General features: G+C 37.9%; 1 protein-coding gene across 4 annotated transcripts in view; it reads left to right on the top strand.

The window, feature by feature from the left end:
- The first annotated feature begins 2,071 nt into the window (after positions 1 to 2,071).
- The window catches only part of LOC149005389 (3beta-hydroxysteroid-dehydrogenase/decarboxylase), a 34,528-nt gene continuing 18,539 nt past the window's right edge, over positions 2,072 to 18,060 (top strand). For 3 of the 4 annotated variants that reach the window (XR_016175680.1, XM_089169414.1, XM_089169416.1), the window contains exons 1-8: positions 2,072 to 2,174; positions 2,360 to 2,604; positions 3,035 to 3,124; positions 3,246 to 3,379; positions 4,542 to 4,712; positions 8,918 to 9,040; positions 9,534 to 9,613; positions 16,668 to 16,866. Coding sequence is in view for 3 of the 4 variants with exons in the window: in XM_089169414.1 (XP_089025540.1) it covers positions 2,373 to 2,604; positions 3,035 to 3,124; positions 3,246 to 3,379; positions 4,542 to 4,712; positions 8,918 to 9,040; positions 9,534 to 9,613; positions 16,668 to 16,866 (1,029 nt within the window). In the remaining variant the exon portion in view is untranslated. The other variant, XM_089169415.1, reaches the window with a different exon arrangement.

The raw sequence follows: 18,060 nt of genomic DNA on the forward strand, positions 1-18,060 counted from the left end.
CGCTATACTCTACAGTTGTCTTTTGATTTGGTATCTTATTATTCCGCACTATGATATTCTTAGTGATACTTCTGAGATCTTTTCTTGACTTTTATTATAAATTACTTGAACATTATGATTTGTTCTTGCTTTTGATTATGTTATTGTGCTAAATGGATATGATCGTTCCTAAACTTGATCTTTTGGGCTGTGGATCACTCCCCGGATAACCCAAGATAGGGTATAGGCTGGGTTTATTTGGGCATAATGTGACAATTTGTGTTACACTTAAACCATCCTCTTCTGGGGCATCTCCACCATAAAACTTCCAACTCTTTACTTGGTTTAAGAACAGGGCTTCGGCATGTTGTCTAAGCTTCCTTAATGGCACGATAAAGTTCCTCGATAATGAGCACACCATTCCTTGGTTTGGAGAAATATACTTCATAGGTATCCCGATTTTTCCATCCCCACGAAAATTGTAGGGTACACACAAATCGCTCAGGCCAATCTCTGCTCCATTTGGCAGCAAACCTGCAGATATTGGCAAAGATCCATTTCTCTTTTTCACACCTAAAAAACCATAGTTGATTACGTGGTTTAACCATATGTTCCCAAATGCTTCTTGCAAAGCAATAATCCTTGGATACAGGTAAAACATCTTCCACCTCTGTCATGCAAATATTGCATTTATCATTATCCTGAAGTTGCAAGTGGTGCTTTCTAGCATTAGTTATCAACCGATTCTTTACAAATAGCCAGAAGAAGCTGCAAAATCGGGTTGGGAGATGAAGTTTCCAAGATGTATTCTAGAATTTTTCGTCGAAGATGCCTATATCTACAACTGGTTCATTCTTTATTAATGTCTCATATGCAGAGCATATCGAAAAAATACCTTCAGGGGATGGGATCCAAGACATGACATTCGATCCATTGTCACTAGAGGGGAGGGGGATATCCTTTAGTTTGTTGCATATTTCTGCAAGGAGGCATCCCTCAATTTTTGTTGTCCATTCCATGCCATTACCTTTCAAGTATTGATTAACGACTTCCCATTGCCACTGATTGGGTACTAGAGATGTTGCATGGACTTCCAAAGTACCTTCTATGTCTAACCAGTTGTCCCTCCATAAATAAGTGTTCTTACCATCTCCAATGGTTATTTTGCAAGTGCTCTTTCATTTTACTTTCAACTTTGTAGATAGCTCGCCACAATGGAGAATCAATAGGAGCAACTCTTTCATTTTACTTTCCAAATTCCTTTTATATAACCAAATGGTAGTTAGGGAAAATCACAAGAGAGCAAAGCAAATCAAAACAGAAAGAGTAAACATAAAGGGAATTGGCATAGTAGGCCCATGTGCCTGGTCTACTAATGAGTATAATCATCCAGATGTGCAGGACGCCTCCCCATCCTCTAAGAACGATGTGGCTGTAATGTTTGGTTAATTTTGCCCTTTCCATGCTATCCGTGGTTGATGACTGGCTGCTGTCCAACACAACACATCGTGGTAAATTTTCACTCTTTGGTTTGTCGACTCTTGCACAAGTGACACCATGTCTTCATATCATCAATGGATCTTCATTTACCAAACTAAAAAAAAAAAAAAAAAAAAAAGAAGAAGAAACAAATTTATAAAATAAATAGCAAATTGCACTAGTACCCCAAAAGGGAGGCTTTAAAGCACTCACATCCCACTTTATGTTTAAAAAATACAGAGACTCCAAAATTAGATTTTCATTGGATGTATTTGTTAAATTAATAATTGAAAACGGTTAAATCATTGTTTATTTTAAAAAATATCCATATAATAAACGGTGCTGAAAAGGTTGTCAGTGACAAATTGGACAAATATATCTAATGAAAATCCAATTTTGAGGTCTTTATACTTTTTAAACATAAAGTGGGGGTATTAGTGTTTTAATGCTTCCATCCCGGTGCCATTTGCTAACAAAAATAATGAAAACATTAATACTGTTTTTGGGAATATGATAATACTAATATTAATAAATGATTAAATAATAAACAACAGAAGAAAGCTTGTTCAGCCTTTCGATTCAGATCTGACGCCTGTAAATCTCCGTAGATGCACAATCATTTTTCTTATTTCTGGAATAATTTTTGTGTAGGAAAGAAGTGAGATCCCCATTTGTCATTTGATTCTTTTCATTTTCTCTGGTTTCGGAGCCAAGAGGTTCGGATTTGGAACTCAAATTTGAAAGAGAACCGTATTTTAGAATGTCTTTCGCTTTGTTCTATCTTATTTGTACTCTGTTATTCTCCACTTACTGTTGAAAAAAAGATCATATTTGAGACGCTTAGTTTGTACCTTCACTCTTATATGAAATCTGAAAGCTGAAATTCCAATACTAATAACAGGGCTTCGGAGAGAATGGGGACAGAAGAGAAGCGATGTGTTGTTACGGGTGGAAGGGGTTTTGCTGCGCGACATTTGGTGGGAATGCTCATACGGTCAGGAAAATGGATAGTTCGCATTGCAGACTTGGGCCCGTCCATTCAGCTCGAACCCCATGAAGAGCAGGGAATTCTTGGGGAAGCGCTTCGATCTGGAAGTGCTGAATACGTGTCTGCGGATCTTAGAGACAAAGCCCAAGTGATTAAAGGTTTTATACTTTCTCTCCCATTTGTCTTTCTAAAATTCATGGTCTGATTTCGTTATCTCCATTTTCATGTATTTTAATGGGTAAAAAAGATGAATTATGGTGGGATTTATTAACTTAGAGTGGTTATCTGGGTGGTGTATTAAAAATGCACAAGGTGGCTTGAGAACAGTTCAGTACTGGTTAAATTCTGGAGAACTCCGTTTAGTGTTATTAGTTTGTTGGGTTATCGATCTAAAGGTTAATATTGTGAAGAATATGTTCTTTCATCTGTTCTGAAAGGGGTGTACTTCTGTAAGGAGTGAATTGAAAAGAAAAAGAATCATGGCAGTTTCACGGATAGATGCTTGACACACTTCTTTTTTTATTGAATGAGAACATAAAACACTGCTATTTTCTTATTATATTTTCCCTTTATTTTTCTACTTTGCAGTATGTGAAGGTGTGGAGGTTGTCTTCCACATGGCTGCCCCAGATTCATCAGTCAACAATCACCAGCTTCATCATTCTGTCAATGTAATAGGTAAGGCACCGTGAAGGATGAACTAAAAGTTGACACTATCTTATAGTTTGGAAATTTGTCAAATTTCTGGTTATGTGAATCATCTGACGTTTGTTATGTGTAATTTTACTCTTTTTTACAGGAACTAAAAATGTTATTGATGCTTGTATTGAGTGCAAAGTAAAGAGACTCATTTATACGAGCTCTCCAAGTGTTGTCTTTGATGGGGTCCATGGAATATTCAATGGGGACGAGTCGTTACCTTATCCGCCTAAGGTGTGTGTCAATCTATCTGCCTTATATACTTGGATTATCATGCTAAGTTGTTTTGAGTCTCAACTTACTAAACCATTTACATGTGATCTTCTAAAGGAAAAGGGTTAATCTGGTGCTAAAGGCTTTCACGCAAGCAGAGTTGTGGGGGCGATTTTCCTATGCTGCTTACCCAGCAATTTTTGCTGATAGGCTGTTTAGATGCCTTGACCTCAGGCTACATATGTGGTTCATCGACCATTGTACCAAGGCCCTCCCCATGAGTTATAATTGAAATAATTCATTGTGACTTGAAATAAAATGGTCCTTGCCTTGTGCCTCTCGAAATGTGTCTATGACAGTTAGGAACCACCATTAAGGGAGCCAAAGTTACTACTTACTAGTAGGCCACAGTTCATTTGCCAAATGGCTGTACTATAACTTTTTAGATCTTTTGTTTACGATCTAGGAGAATGAAATCTAGTAGTGAATTGTTGTTTACATCAACAAAAGATACATCATATAGATGGCCTTGGTTTGGATGCTCCCAAACGATATTTTAAATTGGTGTTTACATCACCTACTAAATTTGGATGATGCCAAAGGATATTTTCTGGTTGATATATAGAGTTGGAGAGGCTTTGCACCCAAAGTGACCAAGACTTGTATATGCTTATGCTTAATATGACAGTGTTATGTGTCATATAGATGGCCTTGATTTGGATGTTCCCGGAGGATATTTCAAATTGGTGTTTACATCAGCTACTTCATTTGGATGTCCCCAAAGGATATTTTCAGGTCGATACCTCACATGAAGTTGGCAGGCTTTGCACCCTAAGTGACCAGGACTTGTATATGCTTACTATAACAGCATTATGCATCTGTGCCTCATTACCTTTTTCCTTTTCTAAGATCCAGATGTAGCTATCTTCATTTTCCCCCTATTTCTAATTTGATCTTCTTGAAGTGGCTTCTTATCTCCTCTTCTAAAATTATACACACCAGTATTGCAAACTGGCACTAAGTCCTCCCTGTCGCCCCCGGGTATGGCTGTTGAATTTATGTGTAGTTTTGTCATACTTCCAATACCCATTTATAAAAGAAACTTCTAAGCTCTTTAAGCAGCTGCATGTGCGCTCTGTTTTCTACGGTAAGGTTGACTCTTTCTCCTTGTTGCTTTCATCAGCATAATGATTCTTATTCAGCAACTAAAGCTGAAGGGGAAGCACTAGTTATCAAATCAAATGGTACAAATGGGCTTTTAACCTGCTGCATAAGGCCTAGTAGCCTTTTTGGTCCTGGTGATAAGCTGTTGGTTCCATCTCTAGTTGCTGCTGCAAGGGCTGGGAAATCTAAGGTAGCAAAGCATTTTTTCATCTTCCCACTGATTGATTATGTTTGTGCTTCCCCTGCAAAGTTTCTTGTTTAAAGGTCATAGTAGAAATTTTCTAGCGTTGCTGTCAACTTTTCAAAGCACAACATTGATATTTTATGATGATCAGTTATGTATGCCATGGGTTTACAAATTGCTGCATATGGATTGATTGATAAAAACACCATTGACACAGAACTTCAAGATGTTGAACTTAACCAGGTCACAAAAACCATCTGACCCTTTTGTCCTTCCTGTGTGGCCAATGGCTATGTGAATCATGTAACTAGTTGCAAAAGAATCTAGCACTTGGATGATTAAGATCATAGTAATTAGGACATTCTTTTGTTTTCCTATAGTATATCTCCATAGCAATGAAAATGTTTTCAGTGTCAATCAAGGTTTCAACCTGCCAGAAACTGAAATTTGGTCTAAACTGGTCAGAACTACAGAAACTTTTCAAAACTACTTGAAAGTGCTGAAAAAAGATGTTTGAAATGGTAGAATTGGTCAAACTTGGTATTTATTGGTTGAAACTATTGAAATTTCTGAAATTTTTGTCAAAAATAGTAAAAACCTATCATCTTTTCTGCTGCTGTTAAATCTCTACTAACCTGCTAAACCAAGGTTTGTTTATTTGCCAAATTAGCAGCATAAAATTGTTGTTCTTTGCCGGAATTCATTTGTAGGGTTTTACGGGTTCTAATTGAAATTCTCCTGAGATTCCAAAAAAATGGTTGACAAAACATTTGGGTCTTTATGTATCTATTCCATTATGTTTTCTTTTATTATCTTTTTCTGTTTGTTTTGGCAAGGTAATGGTTTTGTATATTGACTTCGCAACCAAAGGAATAGACCCTTGTACTTTTGACAACATCATGTAAAGATTGTTCCCCTTGTCCTCGTATACGTTGTCAGAAATCATAATATATACCTCAGAGATCTTTTTTCCCAACTGACAATTTGTCTAAAGGAGCCTTATGTTATCTGAAAAGTATGGTAGTTCTGTTCCTTTCATAAAGTTCAGCAAATTGCATGTGGTAAAAGATTGCGTGGGATGTTTTTTTAGGGGTGATGAGGGAGGGTACCAAATTGGTCGAAATTTTTGATACCCCTCACTGTTCAGTTCAGATAACTTCAGCATGAAGAGACATACCTAGGTCCTAATGTGATGTTGAGTAGCATTTTAATGGCAGATGGCTCACCGATGTTTCTTGTAGTCAATCCATGAGTAACTTCATTGCAATTTTAGCATGGTTTTAACGAATTGCCTGCATCCATGTAGCATTGCGATGACCAAGCATTTCTTGTACTCAAGTTTCATCTTATTCTGGCACCTAGAAGCCTCCCATCCACATTACTTAGAGATTCTCAGTTCCACCCCATTTTTCAAGAAATCTCTCTTTTGCCTTGAAACCTATTGTAGCCCTCCCATATGATATTAATAGGCATTGTTGCATAAAAGGTCATCCTCACTTCAACCATAGAAGTCTCCTTTTACCCTGTATCACAAAACCATACCTATATGCCTAGCCGAACGTACAAAACCCACCTACTGTGTCCCATAAGCTCTTTCTGATCAAAATCTAGGAAGAATTGGCTCCTAGTTGATCATCTATCAGTTTAGGACTACATCATGCTGACTGTACTGTATGTTACACTATCACTTGTCTGTCACTAGTTCTCCTTGTGTGTCTCACTGACTGTGTCAGTGCCATATGTCCAACAGAGAGTTTTCAATGGTCTTCAAATTGATGAAACGATTATCTTGGATTTGCACAAGTCACCCATGTTTTGTGTAAAAAGTCATACCCAGTGCACATGGCTGCCACATTTAGCTGGGTTTGGATGTTGGTGAATTGTAGGCAGCCTTAGATGCTATTTCAAAGAGGCTACTTCTTAGAATTCAGCTGCATGACCAATAGTTTAGCAAGTGAGCACTTGACCAACATGTCAAGCACTACTGTCATTTTATGTATGTACATACAATTAGTGGGTTTTCCTATGTTTCTGCTGGTATTTCCCATTACAGCTGTTTTTTGGGTCATGTTAGTATACAATTGCTTTCTCATTGTTGTTTTATTTCATTCTTTTAGCTACTTTTTTCTTGGCCAGAAAAACATTGAGTTTCTTATGTCTACAATGACTCAGCCTTATCCCCCCCAAAATGGGTTTGCCTGGATGGATCCTAGCCATCTGACCAGCTCTATTCAAGGTGACATTTGATAGAAGGTCTAAGCAATGCATGTCTTTCCTCACCACTTCTTCTGGAATAATTTTGAGTCTGCCTCAGGCTCTTTTAGTTCCTTAAATGTGAATCAGATCACTCCTCAGTACTGGAGCATTTGAAGGCTTTGAACATGCCTATAACCTCAAGACGAGTTTCTCATGGCTTATCATGTGGTAGAGTTACTCCTAAATCTGCTTCAATATGAACACTCCTACTTTTATCATTCCTTGTTTTGCTACTCATCCATCTTAACATCCTCATTTTCATTGAGTTTATCTATGTGAAGCTTCTTTCTTCCATGTTTTATTCTATTTGTGGCAAAAGAAGATGGATGTCAGTATGTAATTAGCATATGAACAAAGAAGTTGATGAAAGTAGTCATTTTGAAGACCTATTAATACAGCTCATGTTTTGGCTAATCAATCTACTTACCTTTTCTATCTTAAGACGTACTCAAGTAATCATGGGTGGAATTGTTTGTAAAATCCAGTTGTGTGGATTCTGGCATGTTGCATTTTGTGGTTCTAAACCTTTGAAGCAAAGTTGGTTTACCAGTCAGGGAACCAAGATTTCCCTGGTCTTGATTGAAACCAGGTTGAACAAGGTATTTTCTAGGTAAAACTTGACATGTCATGTGATGTAAAATTGTTTGGAACTAGTCACAATGTGTTGAAACTACCAAAATCTGCGAAATATTGTTGAAACCGATGTTTAGAATTTCGTCTTGTCTCGGTGTCGAGACTGCCAAGACCTTGAGATTTCACCAAAATTTCGGCATACCATGTTTTGGTTGATTGTTTGGGTAGGTTATTAGGTGGTTTTTGGGTCTGATTTCTATGTCAACCCAATTTGAGGTTGATAAACACAATGAAAATGCTATTTTGACTGAAACCTAACACAAAGTGGTGTTCTGGATTTGCAAATGCCCTGCTGTATGCAGACGGAATTGGATCATATTTTTTCACAAATGTAAACATGGATATACAAAAGAATATTGGAACTTTCATTAAAATGAATGAACAAATATTTAGTAGTCAAATCTCAATTATAATTTACAAATTACAAATTACAAATTACATACAACCCCTTGGAATTTCACAGAGATTTTGCTAAGGACAACATTTCATCGAAATTCAGTCAACAGACTCAATTTTGTTTAGGCCCCGATTTCATCTTGGACAGGTCAAGACAACAGAAACAAAATTTTGTACTATGGATTGAAACCAGTTAACCTGATTGTACCAATGGATTGAAACCAGTTAACCTGATTGTACCAAGTTTCCTCTCAGTTTTGGGAGACAGATATATCGGACGAAACTGTTGGGTTCAACAGAGTTCTTGAACCATGCTGGTGGCTAGTAACATATACTTGAGTCTCTACATTTAATTTTCCTTTTCTATCTTACTTTATGTCCTTTAATTCTTCGTGATATGGTTTGCAATGTGGAACCTATTAAATTAAGTCTATCATAGCTAATGGTAGAATTTCCTCAATATTTGCACTACTGTTGAAAAGAATGGACCTCATGAGTATTTATGGTTAAAAATATAGAAAACACATTTGAGGAAATTATCTTTTGGGCCTTTGATGCACATCATCCTTGTCAACTTCACTTCTGACATGAACTTCTCTTTTTAAAAATGAACTTTAGGATGCTTTGAATTTAGTTTTGTCACCTTTCATCTCAATGATTTTGAGAAGACGTACAAAAAGAGTAGATCAAATAGTTATTGTCCAATCTGTATGACTTTAATAAGATATAGATCAGACTTTTTGACTGTTAGAAACTGGTACAATTCATAAGGTAGCGAGGTCATGATGTGTGAGTTGGTTGATTTAGATACTTTCAATCCTGAGATCTTTCTTTGTTTGCTTTAATTTTGCTTTATTTTCATCTTACGGCTGATGGTCTTGCTTAATATCTATTGCTTATTTATTTTTCTTTTTAATTTTTGTCAGTTCATTATTGGGGATGGCAACAATATGTATGATTTCACTTATGTGGAAAACGTGGCCCATGCACATATTTGTGCTGAGAAAGCTCTTGCAAATGAAGATGTCGCAAAAAAAGCTTCAGGGCAGGTATAATGTCGTTTGTCAAGATATGTATTTAGATGCATGTTGACATGGGTTGGGGTGTCTCCTAGCACCAAACCCTACTATATAACAAAAGAGGATAGAAGCTTTTTATTGGAGGATAGATTTCCTATAATTGGCCGGAGGCTATACAAAGCATGCAAGGGGTGAAACCCACCATTGCATGTTTAACACATCGAATACCTCATGTCAAGCCTGATATTTCTTCCATTGCCAACCATTTTTTTTTCTTTCATTTATTACTTTTTGGTCAGTGTAACCGATCTCCCTGGAAATACAGATGGGTGGTGGATCCAGCCCCTGCACTTGCATAAATATACCTCCAGACTGTTCATTGATTTTCCTTGGGTTGATCTAACAAGATCCTTGTATGTTCTGATTACATTGGTAGAAACTTAAATTTTAATGTTTGTGTTCTAGCTCCAAAACTGTCTCTGGATTAAAGATAAACTCATTACAACATGATGTTTTCCTGCAGGCATATTTTGTGACCAATATGGAGCCAATAAAATTTTGGGAGTTTGTGTCACTTATTCTTGAAGGTCTTGGCTATGAAAGGTATTCTCAAGACATTTTATATAGATTTCATGTTTTTTGTTTTCAGGACAGGCTTTCTGTTGTTATTTTGTTGAAGTTCTTGTTGAACGGGTTAATTTAGTGAAGGCTATTCCATGTCTTATTGATGTTGTTCTTCTTTTCCTTGGAAAAATGCTGTATGGTCGAAATTAATATTGGTTCATCAGTAAGTGCCTTAATTTATGTACTTATAACTTTATTAGTACCTCTCAGGTCTCATCTCTTACGTGGATTGAGAGTCGTTGCATTGAGTTAGTTGCATCTCTGCCAAGGAGATAAAAAAGGCAATCATATGTAATTCCAGGCTCCGACAAAATTTTGGGCATCATTTTAATCCATATAACATGCTTTAGAGTTGAAACTTGACTTATGAGATGAATGTGGAAATGTTTATGACATTGACCCACTGAATGTGTCGGAATCTTATCTATAAAAAAGATGGTGAGAATGGCATGATGTTTACTTTCCTCAAAATTATCTACCATACAAGGCATAAAGTTCATGAAAAGAAATAATAGTCTTATAGAGCTTCAACAAATAATGTGCTTTAGCCTGGGGAGAGGGACAGATGATGTAATTTTGTGTATGCCTTTTTTTCTTTTGGGGGGGGGGGGGGGGGGGATGGGGTTAGTTGAGGTTAAACAGTCAACTGTGTGGTGGGAAGGAAATATATTGCCCAATGTTCGAAGCTTGGTTTGCAGTTGGTTTGTGTAATCGTGTTTGGTTGTAAGAGCCGGCATCGGAAATCTGGTTAGCGGCTTTGGGAAGAAACCAAGAGCATTGCTTGTGCCTTTGACAGGCCCACCAGCCCAATATGCATTTTGCTCTGCCCTTCAGCCGAATCAACTGCATCTGCCAGTTTATTGCTCTCTTCTTTACAAAATCCTGGCCACAAGGTGTATCTGTGTAAGTGTTCCTTGAATAGAGGTGATGATGTCTGGTGAACTTGGGGTTTGAAATCTTCAAATCACAAATTTCTTCAATGTATTTTAAAGTATGAGAATTTGAACCGAGTGCTACCTGATGATAAGAAGTGAATTTACTAATGCTCCCAATTGATTAAGTTGGGGGTAAAGAACTGGAGGTTATACTAAAATTTTTAAATGTTAGAAAGCAGAATCTTGAAATAAACAATGAACAAGTGTTATAAGAAAGAAGAGAAAAGAAGGAAGAAGAGAGATCACAGGTTAGGGAGAAGAAGCGCTGCAATTAGATTTGTTGACTCTAATTGCAGGAGGCTGTAAGTATTTATAATTATTCAAATATGACAAAAGATCACACTACCCTTAGTAAGTGGCAGGTGGTTTAGTCTGCCAATCAAAGAGATACAGCCTAAAAACAAATAACTAGACCAGAATGCCCCTACCACAAAGACTAATTTTAACAGTCATCACTTTGGTAACTAACAAATTTAAGCAACTTTTATTCAAGTTGGTTTTTTGCTGTTGATTCTATCATTCTATTAAACTGGCCACTTATTAGTTTATAATAGTTTGGTAATTAGTAGTCTTACAAAAGAAAAACAAAAATTAAAAAATATAATATGTAGACATATTTCACATGTCTATTCTTTATATTGAGCATACAATGTGATGCAGATTCATTAAAATAGGGCTTCTTTGCTTAGGAACAGTCTAGGATTGGATAATCTATGTATTTGACCTTTGATTCCATGGATTTACTTTGTAATTGCCCCACTTAATAGGCCTAAAACATGGTAGAATATAGTAAAACAAAATTTATTTCATTACTTCAGTTAGAGTCCTATTTTAAGCCTATTCTCTTTATTATTTCAATTTCCTAATTAGTTTAGGTTATCTAATAGGTTGAGGATTGGTTAGGCTTTTTGTTTGTAATGGTGCATCTCAATTCTCAAGGTATCTGTTGAACATGATCCTGCCAGCTTAAGTCCTCGACGAACTCTTCCTTAGCTTCTCAAGTATGGGAGCTACTCTCAATTCAGTTCTATTCATAGTTCAAGAAGTTGACTCAAGATCTGGGTGAGATCTCACCGAGTTGGACTTTTTTTTTTTTCTTTTCTTTCCCAACTCAACTTGATGCTCCGACTTGAGGGGTAGTCACTGTCATTTGGGGCTAAAACTTGCTGTCCAGCCTATTGAATGCCTCCTGAACACAATAGTGCCCTCAGATTTATGAATAAAAATAATGTAAGCGTGAGTTCCTCTTTGGACACCAAGTTGGAAACCACTACACTGAAGTGAACCCCTAACATGGCTTTTTATACTCATCGCTACATTTGTAAAGTGCTAGTGATTCACTCCTATAGCCGCTCCAATTAAGAATTGGGAAAAAATTCTGTCAAAATAAGTGAAGTGGCAGAAAGCAAAGGAAAGAAACTGGCAAAACTCCTTTTGTCTTGGTGAGATTGAGTCGAGATAGGGGCCTTTCATACCTGAGTTTGGTTCATGACTTCGGTTTGACCTAGATCAAGATTTTGACTCGCCAAGATTTCTTACCTTCTTGTTTTCTTAGCAACTCGTCTCACTTTTCCAAAAAAGCAAGATATCTTGAGATCTCGCGAGTTCTCATACTGTAGCTCTAATGTGGTATAGTTTTAGCAGGACTCTTGTTATTTCCCCCATATATATTTGCTTTAATCTAGTAGTTGCTAGAATGATTAACAATAGAAGTTTGAGATTTTTATTTTAAGGAGTGGAGTGTGTGATCCCTTCTCCCTTTCCCTATGAAATCCCCCTCACTATTCTCACTGTGAAGCCCACCATAACAAACTCTTTCTATGGTGAAATGATGTCGCCTTCAATGTCCCACTTTCCTTATTTGACCACTTTATTTGTAAAAAATGAATTAAAGAATCTCTTTTCATCCCCCCCCCCCCCCCCCCCAAAAAAAAAAAAAAAAAACTTGTGAGTGTAGAGGTCCCACATTTGATGGAACTGCAAGGTGGGGATACATATCTAGGACCACCAATCTATGGTTGAACATAGCATGGTACCAAATCTTGCTCCTGAGGGCAATCTCGCCCTTGAGAAAAAGCAAGATCTCGCTTGAGATCTAGTAATTTTTCCTAGGCCAGCCAACTCAAGTGAACTCAAGGCCAATCTTTGAGGGGTCTCAAGGGTCATGTTGGGCGCAAAGTTGGTTTTAGCCTATTTTAGGCCTTTTAAACACATTGGTGGCCTTAGATTTGTGAGAAAATAACCTAAGTATGATTTCTTAGTCAACCCTAAGTTTGAAACCGAAATATTGCTGGAAGTGACATGCAAGATTATAAAACATGAAATATAGAACCATTAGGACATATAAATGAAAAACACGTGATAAGATAGTCTTAATGATCAAATATCTTGAATACCAACAAAATTCCATCCATATGAGTACATTAGAACATCACATTCTTGACTCTTGAAAATACAACTATCATAAGTTCATAACAATAAAAGGTGAGATCAAATGAATCAAGGCCCAGCTCCACTAGGATCGTGACCACGGCTATGTCCTCTATTGGTTGAAGAACCTTTAAAGGGCCTTGGTTAATCTTCTTTTCTTGATATGGACGTGCTAAACCTTGCTAAGGAGTGTTGCATGTCAAAATCCCGGGACAATCCGACAAAAAATGAACTTGGGAAGCCGTCGGCGAGATGTGAGGTGAGATAGGTCGAGATCTTGACCTATCTCATTTGAGTTTTGGGATTTAAAAGGGTGGTTGGATTGAGATCTTAGTCGAGATTTGGTACTTTTCTGGACTTGGCTCAAAGCTTGTCTTGCCATTGGCAAAAAGCGAAAAGCGAGATCCCATCATACCATAAAACATAGATAAACTAAGTATAGCAGAAATTTAGGATTCTAAGATGGATGAGTGGAAAAACTAGGATGGATAAGGTAAGGATATTAGAGCTAGTTTAGGAGTAGGTCCAATAAATGATAAGCTACAAGAAACTCGATTGATGTGGCATAGACACATTTAGCGGAATGACCAGAAAAAGAAGTGAAGTTAGAAAGCCGTATGATAGGTGGTAACTATCTTGTACGGTTCGGGGGGTAATCGGTGTACTCCGATCAGTGGGGGGAATCTTTGGCTCTATCGAACATACAGGGAATTGGAGGTAGCATTCCACCAATGTCAAGTCATGGACCAGTTCCTCCAACCCTTTTTCTATGTGTTGGTGTTCTATATGACCGACATAAGACTCGACTTGCTAGATATTACGGAGGTTCAGTGAGCACCATGCCGAATCTCTCTACCATTTCCTTCTCTTCCACTTCGGCCAATATGAGTTCACTTGGTACTAGTAGCTTTATCGGGGAATTTCCCATCTCAGTAGGAGCTTTCCAAAGAAATAGCTTAGTAGCCACATTAGCAGCGCTTGGGATGATTTTAGGCGCGGCGTATTCCCTTTGGCTATATAATCGTGTGGTTTTTGGAAATTTAAAACCTGATTTCCTCCATAAATTCTCCGATCCAAATGGCAGAGAAGTTTCAATATTTATACCTTTTCTTGTTGGAGGGGTGACCGTCCGTTGAACCACCAAAGAGAAAAGGGGACTTTTTGTTAGTACCGGTGAACCAGATGTCCGCGGCGATGGAATCTGGGACGGAGGAGTAGAGGAACTCTAAATGCCTCTGTAAGGAGAAGTGATTTCATCAAGATTGAAGGAACTAGAAAAGCTAGGGGCAGACCAACCTTAGGAGAAGTGCTGAGAAAGGATATGCATGGGTTAGGCCTTGTATCTAGTATGACCTCAAATAGAACTGATTGGAAGGCAAGGGTCCATGTAGCTGGCCCATTTAGTTGGGATAAGGCTTGTTGTTGTTGTCGTTGTTTTACCCATCTATGGTTGAATATTTGAACTGTTAGATTCTCCCTAGGTATAAACTTGCGTCCTTACAAAACAATTTGTTTCACCTTCTTGTTGAGATTTGAGATTTGAGATCAAGTCTAGTTGGCTGGTATGATACCCACCTTTGCAGGTAAAAGATTGGTCGCTTTTCAAAGTTGTTCCCAATGGATAAATCGTAAGCTATTTCAAAGTCTATAAGTTAGGTTCCCGCCTCATCCTTTCCATTTCCATAGTCTCCATGAGTGCTTTCATAGCCTCTATGACAACATGACCATTCAGACAAATCCTTGTAATAAACTTAATCTTCTTGACTAAAATGTCGCAGTAATCCATCTGTGAGTGTCCAAAATTGAAGCATACTACATTCATTTGATTCCACTTGAGCATTGAGGCATGAAAGCACTGATTGTGTTTACTACTACAATATGTCTCAATTCCACCATGCCATTCTTAATGTGCCCCCTAAAACGTCCACTTCACTTCTATTTCTTTGGTCTCCTTCATAGCTAATTTTAAGTTCAACAATACCTTAGCATATTTTTCCATGCCATCTGATATTTTGAATGCAGTAAATATTAATGTCTCTTTGCTTCATAATAATCGGCTCCATGCCCTATTGTTATATGAGTATACATCCTGTTTCTACCTCCCTCTCTCCACCCAAAAAAGAAAAAGAAAAAGAAAAAAAAAAGGAAAAGAAGCATACACCCTGGTAATAAAATAAACATGCCTTCTCTGGTTGGAGTCCAGTGAATCTGAAGTGTTCATGAATCATGCAGAGCATCCGGACGAAACCACCATGTGGGACAACCTCTGGTGGATTACATCTGGGTGCCCGATCTAGGACCATCCTACATTCGAATGCGTATGGAGAAATGGGTTAATTGAACATGGAAGTGACATTGAATGAGCTACTAGAACCAGTGAACTTGGATTGTGTGGAGTCTACCTTGAAAAGGGTTCATCCTAGATTTTCTATGTGGAGTTATTGAACTTTTTGATTTCCTAGAGTCAAATTAGTTGGTACCTAGTTACTTTTCATTTTCCTAGAGTCAAATTGGTTAGAAAATTAATTACCAAGGGTTAAGTTAGTTGGAAAATCAAATCAAGAGTTTAAGAGAGTCTATAAATTGAGTTGTAATCTTTGAAGGAAATCAATCAGAAATTCTGTTTTGAGCTCTCAAATTTCTCTTTTCCTTGTGGATTCAAGGCTTTCTTAGTTGAAACGGTGTTCTCCTACTATTGTCTCGCTACTGCTATGTTAATGCCTCACTTGCACTTCCGTACTTTCATGCATGTTATTTTAGGTATGTTTCAAGATCTTCATCTCAATGCCTTACTTGCTCCCTAATAAAGCGAGTTTGGGCAAGAGTTACTGGCGGGATCTCTCCAAGTTTTGTTAAAATCAAAGCCAAATGATTGGGAGGCACAAGATGACAATAAAATCCTGAGATATACAGGAGTCTCACTGAAATATCTGAGTTGATTTAACCCAGATATATTCAACATATGACCAAGGTAACCAAGATATTATCGAGATATCCGAGATATGACCAAGATATCTGAGATATGACTGGGATCTCGGCGAGATTAATTTTTTTCCCCTAGCCACTTCTCTCTCCTTGCTTGGCTCGAATTTTTGATTCTAGCAATTCAAATTCCTCTTGTATGTGAGATGATTAGTGCCACATGGCTGGACCCTGATCTGGTGATGCATCTATTTCCAAATTCCAACCCAGTATATCTCTGTACATTGGATGGATAATCCATGTTGTACCCATTGGTAATTGATGCATCAGAAGTAGTAGGTGTGTTTTTTCTACAAAATTATTTAAGGTTTCTCAATTAGCATTTTATATGTGAGTTATTGAAGAGTATTTACTTTTGATGCTGCCTCTGGCATGCTCTACATCCATGGATTTTGTATGTGTTCATTCTGTATTAAACTATAATTTGGATGGATCCTAATGTAATACTAGCCCACACAGAGCATATTCACCCCAAAACTCAATGAATGGTGTTTTCTAGTCCTTGAATTTTCACTTTTTCGTCACAAACTTCATGAGCAGGCTACAATTGTTTCAAAATAAAAATCTACACTTTTATTTTCATGTAAGAAGTTTTTAGTTCTGTTTGCTACTAATTTCCACTGCATTAAATATTATTGAGTGATGAAACTTGCTAAACTACGGTTCTTGTGTTTAATGTAATGCAGACCTAGAATTAAAATCCCTGCCTCTGTCATGATGCCGATTGCATATTTAGTGGAGCAGACATACAAGATGTTTGCATCATATGGAATGCGAGTTCCACAGCTGACGCCTTCTAGAATTAGACTTCTCTCACGTAGCAGAACTTTCAATTGTTCAAAAGCTAAGGATCAACTTGGCTATACACCTATTGTCTCGCTTCAGGTTCTTCTATTCACTCTCATCACTGCATTTAAGCTGTTGTATGCTCATGAATGAATTTATATAATGACATATTGAAAGGGAAATATATTGTGGAGTTTAACCCCTTGAATGCCAATGGCGAAGGGGCCCTTTTATATAAAGTATAAATTTGTCTCTTTCCAGCCATGTGGACTGAGGACTTTGCGGGGCTGGCCATTGAATGGATTTGGCCATCTGAAGCCCCCATATAATCATAGGGTCACCTTTCAATTTAATTGGCTTATCTCATTTGCATGGTCCACTATGAATGGGTTTTTGCCATGATTTTTGATGTTTCAGTTGAGTTCTCTTCTGGTATTTCTAAATTAACCTTTGTTATTACACACATGGATGTCGGATTGGTCTGACATGTTGCCAGTACTTCTCCCAGACATAATTCAGGAAGAGTGATATGTTGATGGATGTGATCTTTGAGTCTAGTTGATGTAAACCAGGATCTAGGGCTAGGGGAATTGATGTAATTTCCCTAGATTTCGGTTTGCCCAGGAAATTCCAGCAAATAGGAAGGCTGTATCAGGCGGTTTTAGGGTCTTCTAAGGATCTAAAACCCTACTGTAATAGATGTTTCAGGTCTGAAATTGAACTAACAGTCAAATTTAGGGTCAGGATAGGTTCGGCTACGGTTGAAGTTTTTTTTTTTCCGGGGGGGGGGGTGTCTTACTGTCTTTGCAGTTCAGAACTGACTGTGAGGCAGTTCTGCAATCTCAAAACCTACGTTTTAGGTATTCTTGGATGTGAGGAAGGTCTGAACTGTAAGGGAGTTGAAATTCAGAAGTTTCAAATTCTGCAGAATTCTTCCAAGGAAGAAGATGAAGTGCAGAAATTTTCTGGTCTAAGGGAATTAGGTGTCATTGGGAAATTAATGTTAGGACTAGGTTCTAGGGTTAGGTGCAATGGCTGGGGAGGTGGATCTAACGGGGGGTGGGGGGAGGCAAGGAAGCCAATGCAAGGGGATGGGGTGGGATTGGGCTGTAACAGAAGGGGAAGGTAGAGGGTGAAGATGTGATGGGTTTGAGGTGGGTTTCTAGGTCTAGGCAAGAGGAGAGGGGGCAGGGACACGTATGGTGGAATTTCCAGGCTTGTGCAAGCAAGGAGAAGATTGGGGAGGGGCTGTGGACAAGGGGAAAGGCAGGGGAGGGGGGAATGCTGTTGTAC

The sequence above is a fragment of the Hakea prostrata genome, chromosome 9 (genome assembly GCF_041222555.1).
Source record: "Hakea prostrata isolate BN-2017 chromosome 9, UWA_Hpros_2, whole genome shotgun sequence".
NCBI lineage: Eukaryota > Viridiplantae > Streptophyta > Magnoliopsida > Proteales > Proteaceae > Hakea > Hakea prostrata.